General features: G+C 37.4%; 1 protein-coding gene across 1 annotated transcript; it reads right to left on the reverse strand.

The window, feature by feature from the left end:
- Positions 1–647: 647 nt before the first annotated feature.
- LOC311081750 (uncharacterized protein) lies at positions 648–5,192 on the reverse strand (the record flags this gene model as incomplete). Its single annotated transcript, XM_084112381.1, has 4 exons — positions 5,048–5,192; positions 1,428–1,748; positions 992–1,330; positions 648–703 (listed from the first exon to the last, which is right to left on the reverse strand). The coding sequence occupies exons 1-4, from the start codon at positions 5,106–5,108 to the stop codon at positions 648–650; spliced, it is 777 nt and encodes a 258-aa protein (XP_083968507.1). The 5' UTR covers positions 5,109–5,192.
- Between the last annotated feature and the right edge of the window lie 14,239 nt (positions 5,193–19,431).

The following is a 19,431-nucleotide window of genomic DNA, read 5'->3' on the forward strand; positions in this document are numbered from 1 at the left end:
AATGTGACCATTTTGAGGTTGTTTTGAGGTATGAGACTTGCACTGTTTTTTTTGTTTTTTTTTATTGTAGAGTAACCTCTTATTTTACTACTTCAAGTTGAACAAAACAAAAATGAGAATTCTTCCTGTTACAAAAAGATCTGCATTTTATATTGAGTTTCTAGTCAAGTTGGTATATTTTCTCTGCTACTCGTCAGTGCTTTATATTAAATAAACTTAATTAGGCAACATAGCAGATCAACTGAGGAGGTCATTTATTCACTTTTGGAGAAATTGATGAAAAGGTTTAGTAGATGGATATGGTTAATCTTGGTTTACAGAAAACAAATTATACTGTATCTGATAGTCTGGAAAATACAGTTACCCCATATATCCTATGTAGATTTTGTGGGAACAGCTTGGTTGGAAAGTTGGTTAGACCCATAGGATGTGAAAATTCATCTCAAGTCATCTTTATTTCTATAGCGCTTCATACAACTTAATATTATGACAAACTTAACAGGTAGAATGCAAAGGTTTGCAGTGTTATTGCTGCCAATATTATATATATAATTAAATGAAAAGTCTAAAAGCCAGGGGTGTCTAAAGTAGGTCCTGGATGGCCACTGTCCTGCAGAGTTCAGCTCCAACCCCTATTAAACAGCGAATCAAGGCATACTAGAGTCCTCCAGGCAGGAGTGTTGAGGCGAGCTGGAGCTGAACTCTGCAGGACACCAGTTGGGACACCCCTCAAACTGCATACAAATCTTTATAATTTCCAATATTGACGTCCCTCATGGGTCATACATGAAATATTGCATAAATCAGAAGAGTCTATTTTAGCCTAGTATGACCCATAGGAGGTCAATATTGGGGATTATAAGGATTTTACATGCAGTTTATACTTTGACCACTAATATTTTACAACTGCCAAACGTATGAAGTCATCAGAAAGAGTAGAGCCAGTGTGTGAAAGTTTTCACAAATCTGTCTGAAAAGAGTGTTTTCTCACCTGAATACTTGACAGTGTATCTGACTGAGGTCTGGAGTTGATTTCTGTGAGTAAGCTGACATCTCCACTCTCTGTTGTTATCTTCATTCAGGAGTGTTGTAGTCAGAGTGATGATACAGTGATCTTGATCTAATATCTGATATCTGGAGTCTGTCTTCAGATCAACACCAGCCTGATTCACCCACAACAGCTCAAGACCCTCAGAACTGACCCAATCATCACAGGAGAGTCCAGTATATGAATACAACTGACAGGAGAGAGTCACAGAGCGGCCTGGACTGATCTCAGTCTGTGAGGATGAAGATGATGATGATGATGATGATGATGGAGACACTGAAACTGAACACAAGACACAAATCACAGACTCTTCAATCATCATCTGAGTTTAAAAGGAGAATCTGCCCTTTTTAAATTGACCACATAATCATAAACTTACCATGAAGAACATGCAGATAAACATCAGCATCATGTCTTTGTTTCTGTCCATTCACATATTGTTGGCAGCTGTAAGATCCATGATCTTCTTCTGTGACGTTCTTGATGTTCAGAGAGCAGTCAGACTCCAGACTCAGTCTCTCATGTCTCTCTGTGTCTTTATTCTTTATCCCTTTAGTAATCAGTTCAACTGTCCCTGAATGTCTGAATCTGTTAGAGTAGATCCATGTAGTTGATTTGCAGTCAGAAAGAGCATTATTACAGGACAGATGCACATTTTCACCAGAACTGATGAACACATGATCATCCACTCCACTGATACCTGAAACACAGTATATCTCAGTGATCATTATGATATTAAGAAATGAAACCATAAACCATACCAGCATAAAAAGCAGAAGATTCAAATCATTTTTCTAATAGTTAATTCATTAATTAAAATCTATGGATAAACCAAATCAAACGCCTCTTTAAGAAGGAATAAGAAATACCCTGACTCTGAAACAAATGTAAATAATGTAATATCATCATAGCTTGAACTCTTGATTTCATCTTTGTCATAAACATTACAGGACGGCACAGGATTAGTTGATCCTCCTCTTCAAGCGTAGAAAATACACTAATAACTGACCTTAAAAGCTCTTTATCTGTTCTGTGTTTCTCTCTCTCCTTCAAACTCACCCTACTGTGACTTATGCACAGCTAAATACAAAATAACAATTCAAAACCCACAAAGAATATTTGTGGAACAGTTCCCAAAGGAAGGAGCAAAACTCAGGGAAGGTTTGCTGGGATCAGTAGTTCACTCTCCATCCAGACACAGTCGTGATGATACTGTACTTCTGTTCTCTGACCACACAACATCACTTCACTGAGCTGAACACTCGTTGTGTGTTTGATAGTGAGTTTATGATCAATCATGAGCTGAGTTTGGGAAGTAGTTAACAGTGAATTTGATCATGATTAGGGCCCTCTCAAGTAAAAGTCATCACAAAATAATGCATTAACAAATCATTTAATAAAATATGATTAAACATGCACTAGGACAATATATATATTTTTATACCTTTACACCACCAGTACAACAAAACAAACAAACAAAAGATAAAGGTTATTTGTAGTTCTTTTACTCACTGCGCATTCACTGTGTGCTCATACTATGATCTCGATATCAATATTGTTAGAAGCGCTATATAAATGAAGGTGACTTGACTTGACTTGACAATATGAGCTCATCCCAGATAGAAATGTTGTTGTTCTATAATGTTTTGAGAGCATTATGTTACGTTCTTGTAATGTTTTCTGTAGATAATTTTATTTGTGTTACCAGAATGTTCTCCTAAAAGGAAGGATAACACTCTCTAAACATTCTTATACAGTTTTAGCGGGAAGTTTCCCAGCAGACGCAGGACTGAACCAACTTTTCGTCACATGTCTCTAGTTTCCTGTTTACACTCAGTGCATTTGATATGTAGTCCAAATATGACCCCAAAAATGTATAGAGTGATTTTTTTTTTTTTTTTTTACATTTTTAATAATACACATAATATATCATTTTTTTGGTTTACTTCTCATCTCCCAATGCTATACATTAATGCTATGTTTTGGGAGATTGTAAGTACTTTTGTGTCTATTTACTGCAAAATACCTCAGCTACACCATTAGCATGCATATGAAATATTACCTTTTTATGAAAAAAAAAAAAAAAAAACATTAATGATGATCGAAATGAAATCTGAGTTGTTTCTGGATATTGATCTAGGTGTGAGATGCATAATTCTTCCATCTGCTGGTTAGAATATTTTTTGCAGATAATATAGTTTTGCCCAAAAGTGTAATTACCGTACACCTCCAGCAGAGGCGCCATATAGATCCATTCATTTTTTGGTGTGACTGACTGCTCTTATAACAGCTTTTGTTATGAATATATATATTTAAACTTTTTAAAATACATTAAATCAGTTTTTTGTTGTTATTTGAGGTCTTTTGAAGTGTTTTGTTTTTTGCAATAATGCCACATAAGTTTTCAGTAATGCCAAATAAATTTAATGACACTAAAAGAAAAGACTTGAATGCAGTTACATATTATTTTTTTCAATAATCCAAAATGTATTAACTTTAGAATAAGAAAAACATTTTTAGTACATACAGTAAAAGTAAATAGAGCCTGACATCAAACAAATGTTTAGACGTCAACCCAGTTTTCATTTTCAACCAAAATTTGACGTCTGAGCGATGTTGGAGTCCATGTCCAATAACATTTCTATCTGGGATGAGCTCATATTGTGATCATAGTATTAATCCATGTTTTAGTACATGATTATTCATATACCCTTATTGTAAAGTGTGACCGTTTTTTCCTCACTTAAAGCAAACCACACACTCTCACACACTGATGAATTGCCACACCTTTAGTACGGTGGGGGAAGTTCGAATTATCTGATTGGTCAGTTTAAACGTCTCACAGTTGGGTTAAAGACACATGGTCAGGAAAGGAATAAAAAAGATTGAAATTGTTGCTCTGTCTTTTTTTATGCTCTGGCTCTTTTTCTTGGGGCTCTCTCTCTCTTTACTTCCTCATTTCTTTGTCTCTTACTCTCCCTCTCCCTCTCCCTCTCTCTCTCTCTCTCTCTCTCTCTCTCTCTCTCTCTCTCTCTCTCTCTCTCTAGCTCTCAGGAAACATTTACATGCTGAGTAAGATTAATGGTATAAGTTATCATCATCTCATACATATCTATTTTGTAACTATTTTAAGTAAGGGATAATGTATAGCGAGGTGGTTGTTATGGTGAATACAACCCCGACAGGCTGATCAGGACGCGAAGCAGAGCTTGAATCAGCCTGAAGGGGTTGTATTTGCTATAACAACCGCCTCGCTATACATTATCCCGCTTATTACATGGCTACCTAACAAATAAATCAATAATTTGACTCAAAATATTGATTTAAAAAGGAGTTTATTGATTTAAAAACTATTAAATTGCCAGAGTGAACAGAACTGCGTCCATAGCAACGCTCTGTTTGTCATGACAACGGTCTGTTATACTTCACAGCGGTTATCAAGAAATAACACACCGCATTCTACATTGGAATTCAACCAAGCCATGTAATAAGTATAACTATAAACATATTTTGTCATTAAACCTTTTCAATTACAAATAATGTGTTAAATAGTTTTGATTTGGTATTGACTTTGAAGTGCTACAAACTGCAATACAATATTGTCACTCTCTATAGCAACGCTCTCCCACATATTAATCTATTGTAACTGCGCTTATTTCCGTCGTTGGTATAAGTAGCAGTGGGTGGAATAGACAAGAAATGTACAGTTTTCTTCCATCTTGCTGACAACTTTTCTTTAGTCATTCGCTAGTCTTGCAGCTTGAACCTCTGCAGGAAATCCACCCTTACACTCTTAATATGAAGATAAATCTTCATTATCAGATGTTTGAGTGACACTATGTCCAGTATCAGGAATAATACAGTATGATCTATGTGTATCAATACACAACTCTGAGATCACAACGTGAATGTGTGCAAGAATAAACTGAGCATGTTCAAATGAACTCTTTCCAGACTAATTCCACTAAATGTCTTTAGAGAAAATACAGATTTCTTTACCTGTGAGAAGTGAAGAGAGAATGATCAGTCCCAGCAGACACAGATCACAATTATCAGCCATTTTGTGTTTCTGTCAGTCTTTCTCTTCATTATATATAGTTACAGCTCTTCCTTTAAACATCATCAGCTCCTCCTCTGGTTGGTAACTTCCTCTGATCTCATCATCTGAGTGTTTAGTCCTGACTCTATGACACAGCTGAAGAAGCGATCAGAAAGATCTCTGGTGTAAAACTGTGTTGACTTTGAAAAGCTCTGGATCAGAAAGTGAGCTGAACTGTACAGTGGCGTCCAGAAACCAACCGAGTCCATAAAGAAGTATTATGTTTGACACTGAACAAAGTGCTTTAAAATGAACAGATCCACACAAATCAATACAAACATATATTTATCCTCTCATTAGTTGTCAATGTTCCCATCACCCTGTTTCTACCAGAAAGACTCGGGAGAGTTATTTCAATAAACCATACATTTATTGACAGCTCAGCAAGCTGATAATCTACAAAGTCATTTGGCGTAGGCCCCGTCCGTAGTGCATAATCCGAGAGCATCGGATCTGCAATTCCTGCCTAAAGATGAAGGCAGGGGCGCAGCCGACCCCCCTGGGAGGTATGGACGGGACCATCCTGGTGGTGGTGGGGAGGATGGGGGTAATCGTCGCTTCAGTATCTGCGAACTCAAACATGTGTAAGTGCCGTGCTTTTATACAGTGAGCATAAGAATATGATTGGATAGAAGTGAAGGCAATAAGTGACGTAGTAATTGAGTCTTCCCAGCAGAACTTATGCTAAAGCTTTCATTTTTATGCATATTTTGAAGTACCGCATCAGAAACGAGTGATGGAAACGCAAAATTTCTAAACTTTATGTTTGGATGGAAACCCAGCTATTGTAGCTACTGATTATTTGTCAGAGAAAACAATTTCAACATAATGAAATATAGTTATTTTTAAGTGACCCAATACAGTGTCCTCAGAGTAATTTTTATGTGTCTATTTCTTTTTTTTTCATCACATCACTAACACATTGTGTTGCTATGTGTGTGTGTGTGTGTGTGTGTGTGTGTGTGTGTGTGTGTGTGTGTGGGTGGGTGGGTGGGTGTGTGTGTGGGTGGGTGGGTGTGCACCATGAAGCTTTTATTAGGCTACTAAGTTTGTGCTTGTGAAACCACAAATTCACAACCTCTAGAAGTGTTGCACTGACAGATGCGTCAAGATCACACTTCATCTATATATACACAGCAAAAACTCCCGTGTTAAATTAACTCTCCTGGGAATTTATTTCAGACCACAATCAAAAGTGTTAAAATAAGGGTGTCACAACTTTTTACGTTCATTTACACGACAATGGTGTTTTGGGTGCCTGATAACACAAACGTTTGAAAACGGGTTTGAAAGTGCAAGTTTTTGAAAACGGTCTCCTCGTAAATAATCAAAATGTGAATCTCTGAAGACGATGAGGTCATGCACATGCGTATTACGTGTTCAGTCTATAGTGTTTCAGCGCCATCTAGTGGCCTGGCAGCAGAATACAGGGTTTTTAGTCGTTTTCGCGGATCCGTGTGAATGGGGGTCGTTTCGACAACGGTGTCGTCTGTACCCGGAAAACTCAAAGGAAAGAATTCTCCGTTTTAAGCATAACTGGGCTGTAACAACCAGACAAGAGAAAAGGTGATCAGGTGGTGTTGGTTATGTTTCGACATAATCATCATTTGACCTGAATGACTGAACTAATTTATAGTCTAATCTCTGAGTTTGATTTACCTTATTAATTACAGCCGCCCTGTGATTCTACAACATAAGATCCAGCATTTTCAATATAATTCTAAGGATTTCTTAAAGTTGCTCTGATAAAAAAATAATCTTTCATTGAGAGTGTTTAACTGTGTTAGAGAGACTTTAAATAGTACTTTATAGAGTACAGACTGATTCAGAGCAGCTTCACTGGGATAAACAGAAAAATAAGGATGTAAACAGATTCTCCTGACTCCTGTAAAGACAATAGAGTCATTATTCAGATCAATTCAGTTCAGTGGTGATTTGCTTCAATAACTGTGTAAGGTTCATAAATTATGAAATGATTCGGCAACTCTTCCCCTCATTCTTCAGCACCGAAACAGGGCTTAATAAACGGGACTAAGTGAGCTCACGCCGGTCTATTTCCCGCGTGTCTCATGATCTCTGTAGCAGGAAATGTCCAAAAACAGTGAGAGCGAGCACAACGCTGACTACGCTCAGCTGAGCACAGAGCTAAGTGTGATGTTCTCCGCTGTGATTATCAGTTGAGGCTCATTAGAACGTCTTTCGTCGCCGTTTATTCTTAAAGCGGCGCGCCTCTGAGTCTGTCACTTGCTAGGGTTGCGCTCACGCAAGCCATATTCATCAAAGACTAGCCCTCTCGCTGGGAGCGCGCGAGCTCCGCCTAGCTGCATTTGCGGACCACTAGGGGCTAACTGAACTCTTTAGCCAGTGGTTGTTTTACAGCCTCGCGCCAATGTGCGTGTCACTTGCCAGGTCTGTGCCCACGCAAGCCGCATTCATCAGAAGTAGCGCCTCCGCCCGGCCAAACTGCTACTTCTATGAACACCAGTTCCCGACCCAGCGTGGCGAGCTGCCGTCTGAACTAATTCAGCCCTTAGCCACCCGGACCGAGCGTTCTTGCCCCACTGCTCTTCTCCATGTACACCAACGACTGCACTGCAAAAGACCCCTCTGTCAAACTCCTGAAGTTGGCAGACGACACCACACTTATCGGCCTCATCCAGGACGGTGACGAGTCTGCTTACAGACTGGAGGTTGAACAGCTGGCTGTCTGGTGCAGTTATAACAACCTTGAGCTTAACACACTCAAAACAGTGGAGATGATCGTGGACTTTAGGAGAAACCCCCTGCACTCCCCACTCTCACCATCATGAACAGCACTGTGGAAGCAGTGGAGTCATTCAGGTTCCTGGGCACCACCATCTCTCAGGACCTGAAGTAGGAGTTCCACATATACTTCCTTCACCAGCTGAAGAAGTTCAACCTGTCTCAGGAGCTGCTGATACAAGTATACTCTGCAGTCACTGAATCCTCTGCACTTCTAGAACTGTCTGGTTCAGCTCAGCTATCAGATCTCAGAAGACTACAGAGGATAGTCTGCTGAGCGAATCACTGGTACACCCTTCCCCACTCTCCAAGAACTGTACTCATCCAGAGTGAGTATAGAGCTGGCAGAATCACCCTGGACCCCTCACGCACAGGCCTCTTCCTCTTTGAACTGTCTACAAAGCTCTGAGCACCAGAACGGCCAGGCATAGGAACAGTTTCTTCCCTCCGGCAATCCACCTCATGAACAGTTAATGCCTCAACTTGGCAATAAACATGTGCAATACTTAAACACCATTTAAACATTCATTTATTTAACACATCACACGTCTTATTTACATGTCCTTGCATTTGTTTTTTGTATATTGTGTATTTTACTAAATCTATTTTATTTTATTTGTATTATCTGTGTCCTGTCACTGTCAGTCTGTTTGTACTGTGGAAGCTTCTGTGACCAAAACAAATTCCTCATATGTGCAAACATACCTGGCAATAAAGCTCTTTCTGATACTGATTCTGAAAACAAACTGTACAAGACTTGTATCAAAATGTCATAGACTGACAAATCTATTTAAATAGGATTTTTTTTTTTTTTTTTGTAGATGGTATGTGGGTTCGGCTCCACCCCTAGTATGTATGATGATAAACCAGTCTGTGAGAGCCAGTGCAAACCACTGAAGTGAGAGACTGATGATGTGTGACAGTGATCATGTGATCATGAACCTTGTGTAGAAGCTGCTGCTGTAGTTTGATGTTGAAGTAATCATGAAGACCTTGATTAGCAATTATACAGTTTATTTTATTAAAACAATTTTGGTTGTCATACTGTGGAATTAATATAATCAATTATATGAAATTAAAAACACATGACAGTCTAGAAGAGATCAGAGCACAATATGATGATTATATCGTTATCATCATTATCAAGTAGATGACATCATCTGATCACATTTTTCTCTTACTGTTCTTGCCATAACACACAGTTCCAACAGCCAGAGAAAAACTAACATTAAAACATCAAGAGTCAAACTGACCAACTAAAGCAAACACTGATCACCATAATGATGACACCAAACCAAACTATTATTATTAACAAATCATCAACATTTAAACATCAACATCTAAACATCTGTTAATCTCAATAAGGACTTTTCCACACATATGACAGAAATAAAGTCAGTCTGGTTAGTAATAAGTGAAGCTGGTAATGCTGTTTGTGGAGTTGTTTAATGAAGTTGGAGCCTGACATCAAATGTTTAGACCGGCTACACACTGGCTACACAGCGTTGTGTTTCTGTTGCGTGAGCGTGGCGTTTTCTATGTCTTTGCACACCAGAAACGTGTCTGACGCGGCGCTGCTGCTGCTAGGTGACAAGACAGCAAAGACAACGTCGGCAGTTTTGACGGCAAAATAGGCTACAGAATATTTCATTCTGTATTGACAGGTGCAATATTTGAAAATCTTTATTAATAAATCTTTATTAATAAACAAGTGTTTTCTGTGTTGACTGCAAAGATCTTCTCAGAACGCGCCAGAGAGAAATGCACATTCTGTTTTCCTTCGTTTTGAATTGTTCTGTTTAAAAGTAGACATTGTAATATCTTTATTGTCCACCGCGGTGGAAAATTGTCTTTGGCTCACCAGCCATTCAAATAAATATACAGACAATAATAAATAAAAAAAACAAAACAAAAAAAAAACAGACAGATCGCATTTCATAAGAAATAAATAAATAATCAAATTTCATACTATAATCATTTGGATTATCAGTTACTTGCAGAGTTGAGAATTTTAACAGCATTTGGAATAAAAGACCTCTTAAACACATTTTTATTTGCTAGAGGGATTCTATAGCGTCTACCCGATTTCATGGGCTCAAATTGACTGAAGAGAGGATGAGAACTATCTGCAAGAATAGTCCTTGCCTTCTTCTTCACCCTTTCAGCATATAGTTGTACTAATGGCCTCTGTTGACTGCCAACTATTCTGCTTGCCATTGTCACAATTCTGGCAAGTTTGTTCTTAGATTTGCAGTTTAAATGATCATACCAGGCTGTGAGATGAAAAGTTAGTACACTCTCTACTATGGATTTGTACACAAGTTCTAAAATATGCTGACTAACTCCAAGGCCACTAAGTTGTCTAAGCTTTCATTTCAAGCTTTCTTTATATTTCTCAGGTCTGTGAGGCAAGTAGCATACCTTACGCTGAGTTTCGGTTCATTTATGAGACAAGAGTCCAGTTCACTCGCCCGCGCCTCCGTGTCATGATTATCTATTTTCTACTATATTTATATATTTATTTATTTATTAAATCCAGGCAATTGGTTGATGAAACATTGATTAAAATTAAGATACAGTTAATAAAAAAACGAAATTCACTTTAAAGAAAGGCTTTGTGCTTTCTGTTTGAAGTCTCTGTGAAAATTTTAAAGTTGCTTTCAGAGCAGTCATGTCCGTAATGGAGAACTGTCATGCCCGTAACATTATTATTTTTTTTTTTCACATAAATGCGAACACGAAAAATAAAATAAAAATAATATTTTATGTTCTGTTAAGGCCGGTCTTTATTCATACGGTGGGTATATATCTTTTGGTTTGCACAGTGTAATTCATAGAATTACTAAAAAATATTTTGCCACCTAAAAGTTAAAGATTTTTTGTGTCACGTCACATGTGTATTTCCCTCATATTAAATATAAAACGCATGTGTAGACTGATATTTTTCTAATGTCTTGACTCCTTTCTTAAGGGAGTATGGATATATTAACAGACGTTTCAAAATATTGGTATTAAATGCATTTTCTGAGAATTTATATTTCAAGTTTTGACTGCAAATATCACGTCCATAACACTGGAATCGCCCAACTTTAACGAATTTATCCTCAACTAGTTTTTGTGGTGTAGGTGTCACGGTTCATAGATCCAATGTCTCTCTCTAGTCTCGTGCCTTGTTGTTTACATGTGTGTGAGTGTGTGAGTGGGTGTGTCCGGATCGTTACTGTTGATCAGTAGCCAGCTGCAATCACTCATCATCACCAGCTGCCACTCATCTCATCTCCTATATATGCTCACCGCTTTCTCATCTCCTTTGTTAGATCGTTGCATGAAGTCTCTGTGTTGTCTGATCCTGTTCCTGTGCCTCGTGTCCCGTCTGGAGTTCCTGTGTTCCTGTTTCACGTCTTGTTGGATTACGTTTCATGTCTGGATCACGTCTTCACTCATCAGAGCACGCTGCACTTCATTCATCACTCCGTGTCTGACCATCAAAGTCCCTGCGCCACAGCCTGCATCACCCGGATTTCATCATCATCATCATCATTATTGACTATCAATAAAGAGTTTTTGCACTTGCATATTGTATCCTCGTTTCTGACGTAACAGAACGATCTGACCAAGAATGGATACAGCAAGTACATCAGCGCCGACCATGGAGGACTGTTTGAGTAACAGTATGGCTCGTCTGGACATTCAAGAGAAGAATTTAAACGATACTGGTTGCGCTGTTCAGGCGTTAGTGGCACAGGTGTCCGAGCTCACCCGGCAGATCCAACAGCTACGAGCTCCCACTGCGCCGCCCACACCGGCCGATCCTCCCACACCATCGGACAGCCCATCCCAGTCGGAGCCACGCCTACCAGCCCCAGAGCCCTATTCAGGTGATCCAAAATTTTGCAGAGCTTTTCTAAAAGCTCTGCTTTTCCACACTTTCCTACTGCGAGGAAAGTGTGGAAAAGAAAATCGCGATGGAGCAGATGATTGAGGAAAAATGCCAAACTATAATCCAAAAATTTGAGCAACGAATGCAAGAGATGGAAAATAAGTTGGTGGAAAAATGCGACGAGACGAGGGTGGTTGAAATCATACGGGAGCAGTTAAACGAGCACCAGAAAAAAGGTACGCTGAGTTGGGCCGAAGTTGTGGAAAAAGCTGAACCAAAGGGGAATTCTTTTGCCTTTAACAAAGTCCTCACTGAACTGGACGAAAGGAAATCAAGAGAACGGAACATTGTGCTGTTTGGAATAAAAGAGAGTGACGGGGAGGAGAGGGAAGAGCGACATCAGAAAGACGTAGATGCCGTAAAAGACGTGTTTAAAACGTGCAAGGTCCGTACAACTGTGGATTCCTTCGTGAGAGTTGCCCGGCTTGGAAAATACAGCAGGAGTGAGGATGTAGATGAACCTGTGAGACTGGGGAGACCTGTTCTGGTTACTTTGCAAAGTATGGAGTTAAAGATCAGCCTGTTCAGGAAGATCTCTGCGCTGCACCAAACGGACAAGTACAGAAACGTGAGATTAGCAAATTATCTGACAAAGACTGAGAGAGAAAAGGAAAAGGAGTTATATGAAGAAGCAAAGGAAAAACAGCGGAAGTCATCAGGAGAATACATCTTCAGAGTCCGTGGACCTCCCTGGGCAAGGAGAGTGGTGAGAATTCCTAAGACTGAGTGACTTAAACAGCCTGATCCTGTCTCTGTTAAAGTAGCACAGGAGTGTAAATCTCCGCCTAACATCTTATGTTTATACACCAATGCAGATCAATTTCATAACAAATTGCCAGAATTTGCTGTTCGTTTGAGATTACTCCCGCTTATTCATATTATAGGAATTACAGAAGTTAAATCAAAGAGTCATAAGCAACAGATGATCCCAACAGAATTCGACTTGGGTGATATAGAGGACTATAATATGTTTTCAAGGAATATAGAGAATGATATAGGAAGAGGTTTATTGCTTTATGTACACAAAACTTTAGAAGCAAAAGAAATGGTAACTGTTTCAGAATTCCAAGAAAGTATTTTTGTTAAGATTAAATGTAGCAATAACGAGAATGTGATTATTGGATTAATTTACAGGTCAGACAGTGGAACAGAGAGCAATAATGATAACCTTTTGGTTTTACTAGAAGAAGTGTCGATTATAAAACATTCATACAAATTAATTATGGGGGATTTTAATTTGCCAAATATAGATTGGAGATTATTAGAAGTGAAGGGAAATAACCCCATATCATTAGACAACAGGTTTTTGGACTGTATTCAAAATCTATGGTTGTTCCAACATGTTTTAGAACCAACAAGGTGGCGAGGTGGTGATACACCACATGTATTGGATTTTATTGTAACAAATGAGGAACACATGATAGATGACATTCAATATCTAAGCCCTTTAGGCAAGAGTGATCATTTTGTATTGTTGTTTAAGGTATCTTGTTACACACAAATGTTAAATAATGTACCCACAAGAAGGAACTACAATAAGGCCAATTACGATGAAGCACGCAGGGAACTGGAAAATTTCGATTGGAAAGTACATCTATCCAATTATGATGTTAATAAAAAGTGGGTACTTATAAAGTCTAAGTTAAAGGAAATAGAGGAGAAATTTGTACCTATTGTTAAAATTAGGCCCTATAATAATAATAATAATAACAATAATAATAAAAAATACTTCTTTCCATTAGACGAAATTACAAAAGCAAAAATAAAAGAAAAAAATAATCTTGGAAGGAAAGCATTACGAAATAAAAAAACAAAAATACAGCAGGCTTATCGGAGAGTTCGAAACATGGTGAGGATGAGAACGAGAAATTTAAAGAGAAAATATGAAGAAGGAATAGCCAAACAATCTAAGTATAAACAAAAGGTTATATGGAATTATATAAATAAAAGGACAAAAATAAAAACGGCAGTGGGTGATCTATACTGCAATCAGAATAATACTAATTCTATAAAAACAGAGAAAGATATAGAAAAGGCAGATATATTGTCAGAATACTTCGGCATTGTATTTGTTGAAGAGCCTGATGGGCAGATACCAGAGGTACCAAGGTTGGAAGTTCAGCAAACAGAAAATATTGAAATAACAGTTGAAGATACAAAACGGCTTTTAGAGGAAACTAATGTATATAAATCCCCTGGACCGGATTTGATACATCCTAGGATTTTGAAGGAACTGGCGACTGAGATTGCTGAACCGCTAACAGTACTATTTAACAAATCATTAGAGGACTCCGTTTTACCAAATGACTGGAAAGAGGCTCAAATTAGTGCAATTTTTAAAAAAGGAAATAAATCTCTAGCTGGAAACTATCGACCAGTCAGTTTAACGTCAGTTGTTTGCAAAACAATGGAAAAATTGATAAGGACATATATAGTCAATCACATGAAAATTAATAAATTATTTAGTAGTAAACAATATGGTTTCATATCTGGGCGGTCAACCTCTCTTCAGTTACTCACAGTTTTTGACAAATGGTCACAAGCCATGGATAGAGGTCAAACAGTAGACTGTATTTACACTGTAAAAAATAAAAAGTTGAGTAAACTTAAAAAAGTGAAGCAACCAGCTGCAAAGCATTTTTGAGTTTACTCAACTTCAGTGGTCGAAGTTCATCCAACTACCAGTCCAACTCAAAGAAACGAGTAAGCACAACTACAGAGGTCCTGAAGTTCAGTAAACTCAAAAAAGCTTTGCAGCTGGTTGCTTCACTTTTTTAAGTTGATTCAATTTTTTACTTTTTTAAGTTGATTCAACTTTTTTACTTTTTTAAGTTGATTCAACTTTTTCAAATATCTCACCCAGATACTTGTATAGCCTTCACATTAAGAATCCAAATGCAGGGAGTAAACCATACTGTAAATACAACACAATACAAAAGACATTGCTATCATTACAGAACTTATTTATTGACAAATATTCTGCAAAACAACACATTTTCTATTTGCATTAGGTACACATATTTAAAAAAAGACAATGCACAAAATTAGAGTACAAACTGGAATAAATAAATGCTCAACCTTACAATTATCCATATGGATTGCAGCTACTTGGACAATCTTTTGAAGGACTATGCAAAAAAAAAAAAATCAGCCTTGCGGAGCACTTTAGGTCAAGATAAATAAATGTTTTTTTTCTAAACAAACTAAACAATTTTTTTCTTAACCAGTTACTACTGGTGTATTTTAATGCTTTAGAATAGTTAACATTGGGGCCATAAATCAAGCCAAAGAGGAGAGTAACAACTGTGGCAAAGGTCTTGCACATTATCTGGCCCAAACTGCTCTTATAGTACTACAGAGAGGCACCTTATATTTGGGTTTGAGTGGATAGTGGCAACATCATCTTCAACGATAGTTAAGGTCCTCATCTTCTCCCCTTGTGAATGTCTTCTGGCTCTGTGCCCTGCAGTAGAAAATAAATCAGCATAAAATTAGGGTCAATTAGGGTCATTTTTTTCAATTAGGGTATTAAGGCACACATTCTGTTCATCACCCAAAACTGGTCATATTGCATCAGTGAAGATTGGTTTAAATCACTAGAGTCACATGGATTACTTTCATGCTGCCTTTTCTTGTTTATATCTCCTATATTCATATTCTTTCATATTATATTAATTTTATTTACTCTGCTATTGCTACATTACTGTTTAACCTTATGATTGTGCACTGTATTGTTTTAACAGGTTAGATATCAGAGGGAATGTCTCCGGACAGTGTTGTGAAGCAGTAATTTTCCACTGTCTTTGCTTTGGTAAAATAACAACTTGTTGAATTTGTGCTATCAGATGAAGTCAAACTGATCACTGAGAAAGTTTCAACTACAATTATTTAATAAAGTAATTTTTACCATGACTTTGTCTGTTGATGATAAGTTTTGTATATCACACAAAACCTATCTCTTAACAGTATCTGGTAAATAGGTGAAATATATCAGGTGTGAGTGTATATGCTGATGATCTTCTTACCAGGCAAGTCTTCAGGATGTTTCCAGACTTTTCCCTCATAAACAAAGGCAGACCTTTAAGAGTTGTAGACTTTCTTTGAGGAAGCACATTGGAGTTTCTGTGTCTGAAAGACAGAAAAACAAATACGGAACAAGTTATATACAAAGTGAAGCATGGGAATTACCTTGAAAAAGAGATGGCACCATTCAGCCTTTAACCAGAGAGATATGATCACATGCAAAATAATTACTTGATTACTTGAGGATCTTCATCTCCACCACTTGCTCTGTACAACTAGATGTGTATTCATTTAACTAAGAGAAAAAGGTGCTCTTCGGATCAGTTTGTGTGATACTGTAATACTCAGCAGAGAGCAGAGACCCTGAAAAAAGGAAAAAAAAAACATTGTTGAAACAGTAAGAAACATTAAGTAAATTCAGTTCAACTCACCTGATCTTTTAAAAAATAAAGGCCACTGTTTTAGCACATCCAAGGATCTTGTCACTGTACTGATGTTCTTTAGTCTAAAAAGGACAAATACAACAGAACAAAGATACATAATTTTATTAAACAAAATCAGTTACAGTAGGTTAATTTAACATGTAGCAAAAATAATACAGAAAATGAATAGTCAAATGTGAAAAATAATCAATGCATAGTTTTCACTGTATTTATTAAATATTACAGATATTAAAGATACAAAAGTTATTATAAGAGCAGTGAGTGATTTTGTCTTTTGTTAATTGATTAACATTAAGGATACACAATATTTTTATCCTATTCACTTTAAAACATACCGCACACATACTACCCATTCTATTATTTGATATGCAAAGCTAACATTATTTTTAACATAACACATTAGTTTTGCATAGGCTTCTATTATTAAATTTTTCCTCTAAATTGTATTGTATTTAATTATATTGCACTACTGTAGAATGACTGAGCCTCAACCTAAGCATGTACAAATTGTAACTGAAATTTGTATACGTGACAAATAAACTTGAAATTAAATTGAACGGACTGCGGTCACTTTAAGAGCTCATGGATCTAATACTAAAACATCTAACGTTAGGTTTCACCAAATTGGTTATGTTCACTTAAGACATTGCCGACTGTGTTTACTTGAATACTTTTTTTGTTTTGTTTTTTGTTATTGACATAATTGTATGTGTATGTCATTATTAAATCGCAATACGCCACGAAAGATAGCTGAATTCGCACTCAGATTCTGTCCGAGTCCGAGAGAAGCGGCTTTCTGTCTCTCAATCAGTGCAAGCACCGCATTTAAGTCTTTATTCACGACTTACTGAGCTTAACATTTTTAACATCTTTTAAACACCATGCACGTCCTTGTCCTTTTTCAAGCATGTTTCCTCACTCTAACGTTAGTCTGGGTAACGTTAGCACGTTAAGTAGCAATGTGCTACGTGGATAATCTCTAACAATAGAAACTTATCGTCACCACGAAATATATCTTTTAACATAATACTATATTTTATCAACATATGTGTGCAATTTATAGCCTATTTTCATTCATAAAGCTTAAAGAAAACTTACCGCAATCAGATGAAATCCAGTCCCTTCGATAGTGTGGTTGGAGGAGGAAACCCCAAGTAACGTACAGCGAGACAGACTGCGCATGCGCGATGACGGGAAGTTAAACGTTCGAACTATGAAATCAAAATATTAAGTTTTCTCAACTTAATTGTTTGTGTTCATTGGACAAAATAGTAGTGCACTTGCAGTTAAATAGTTTTTATAAGTAAACTCAACATTGCAGTAAAAAATTTGCCCACTCAACTTAAAATTTTAAACTGAGTTAACAATTTGCAAGTTGGATTTTTTACAGTGTATCTGGACTTTCAAAAAGCCTTTGACACTGTCCCTCATAAAAGACTACTATCAAAGTTAAAATCTTATTGTTTAGATAAAAGAGTTATTTATTGGATACAGGATTTTTTGCACAATAGAAAACAACAGGTGGTATTGAATGTTGCTGCCTCAGATTGGAAGCCGGTGACGTCTGGGGTCCCACAGGGATCAGTCTTGGGCCCTGTTCTATTTGTAATATATATAAATGATTTGCCAGATATGATGCAGTCTGATGTTTACCTTTTTGCGGATGATACTAAAATTTTTAGAATAATAACAAGTGACACAGACCGAGCCTATCTTCAAGAAGATCTAGGTAGCATGAGTAAATGGTGCGACCAGTGGCTATTAAAGATGAATCCTGAAAAGTGTAAACACCTACATATTGGGAAAAAAAATGACACTATAGCCAATTATGTAGTTGGGGATACAACGGTGAATTCTGTACGTGAGGAGAGGGACGTAGGTGTTGTGGTGGATGGCTCACTCGAATTCCACACACATATCTCTGAAAAAGTTAAAAAAGCAACATCTATGATGGCAATAATAAGAAGAACTTTTCAAAAATTAGGTAAGGATATATTTTTACCATTGTATAAATCCCTGGTAAGATCACATCTTGAATATGCAAGCTCGGTCTGGTGTCCATATAAATTAAAATATGTAGAAAAAATTTAAAGAGTCCAGAGAAGAGCTACTAAATTAATTCCAGGAATGAGAAATATGTCGTATGAAGATAGATTGAGGAAATTAAGTTTGCCAACACTCAAATTTAGGAGATATAGAGGAGATATGATTCAGGTATATAAACTTGTACGGGGAATATACGATGTTACAGTTGAGCCTATTCTTCAGTTTTGGAACAATAGGTACGAGACACGAGGAAATTCTTTAAAACTCTACCCTAGAACATGTTAGTCTGAAAAGAGAAAGAACTTTTTTACACTTCGTGTGGTAAAATTATGGAACGAGCTTCCAGAAGAAGTTGTGTGTTCCCCTTCTATTTATTCCTTTAAAGCAGCACTCAGTAGCTTCGGGATTTCTTCGCTGTATTCTCGCTTTTTGCTCGCAGGTTTCTCTTTAGAGCTCCCCCCACAGCTTCGGAATAGATATTTGACAACACTGTTGTAAAAACTCGTTGGTGATTCTCAGACACCAGAGGCTATAGATCAACGACATCAAAGCAGATGGGACATTTTTTAAAACGTCTTCTTCATTCGGGTTCGGACAGCGTGAGGGAGCGCAATAATGACAGCATTTTAGCAGATTTCTTTTGGCCGTAAAGCAATTGTTTACATCGCGAGACCTGATATCACGCGAGACTTCCTGACGCGGCGGCCGGCGGCCCGCCGGCTCAAAGTTGCAAGTGCGTATTTTCCGCTCACGGGCACCAGGGGGGTGCGAAACGACCACCATTCAACCCGAAATAAGTAATATAACCATTCCAATGACTCCGAAGCTGTTCAGTTAAGGTAAAAAAAGTTACTTAGTTCACCTTTAAGAACAGGTTGGATGCATTTTGCCTGTCAAAAGATGTTATGTATAACTATAAAGCTTGTTAGTAACTAATGTAATTAGTTTATGTAATTTAGTTAGGATTGTTAGAAAAACGTCTCGGTTACGTATGTAACCCTCGTTCCCTGAGTAGGGAACGGAGACGTTACGTCGGATGACGACGAATGGGGTTTCGCTTAGAAAGCCT

Source organism: Abramis brama (genome assembly GCF_963993115.1).
Source record: "Abramis brama genome assembly, chromosome: 1".
NCBI classification, from domain to species: Eukaryota; Metazoa; Chordata; class Actinopteri; order Cypriniformes; family Leuciscidae; genus Abramis; species Abramis brama.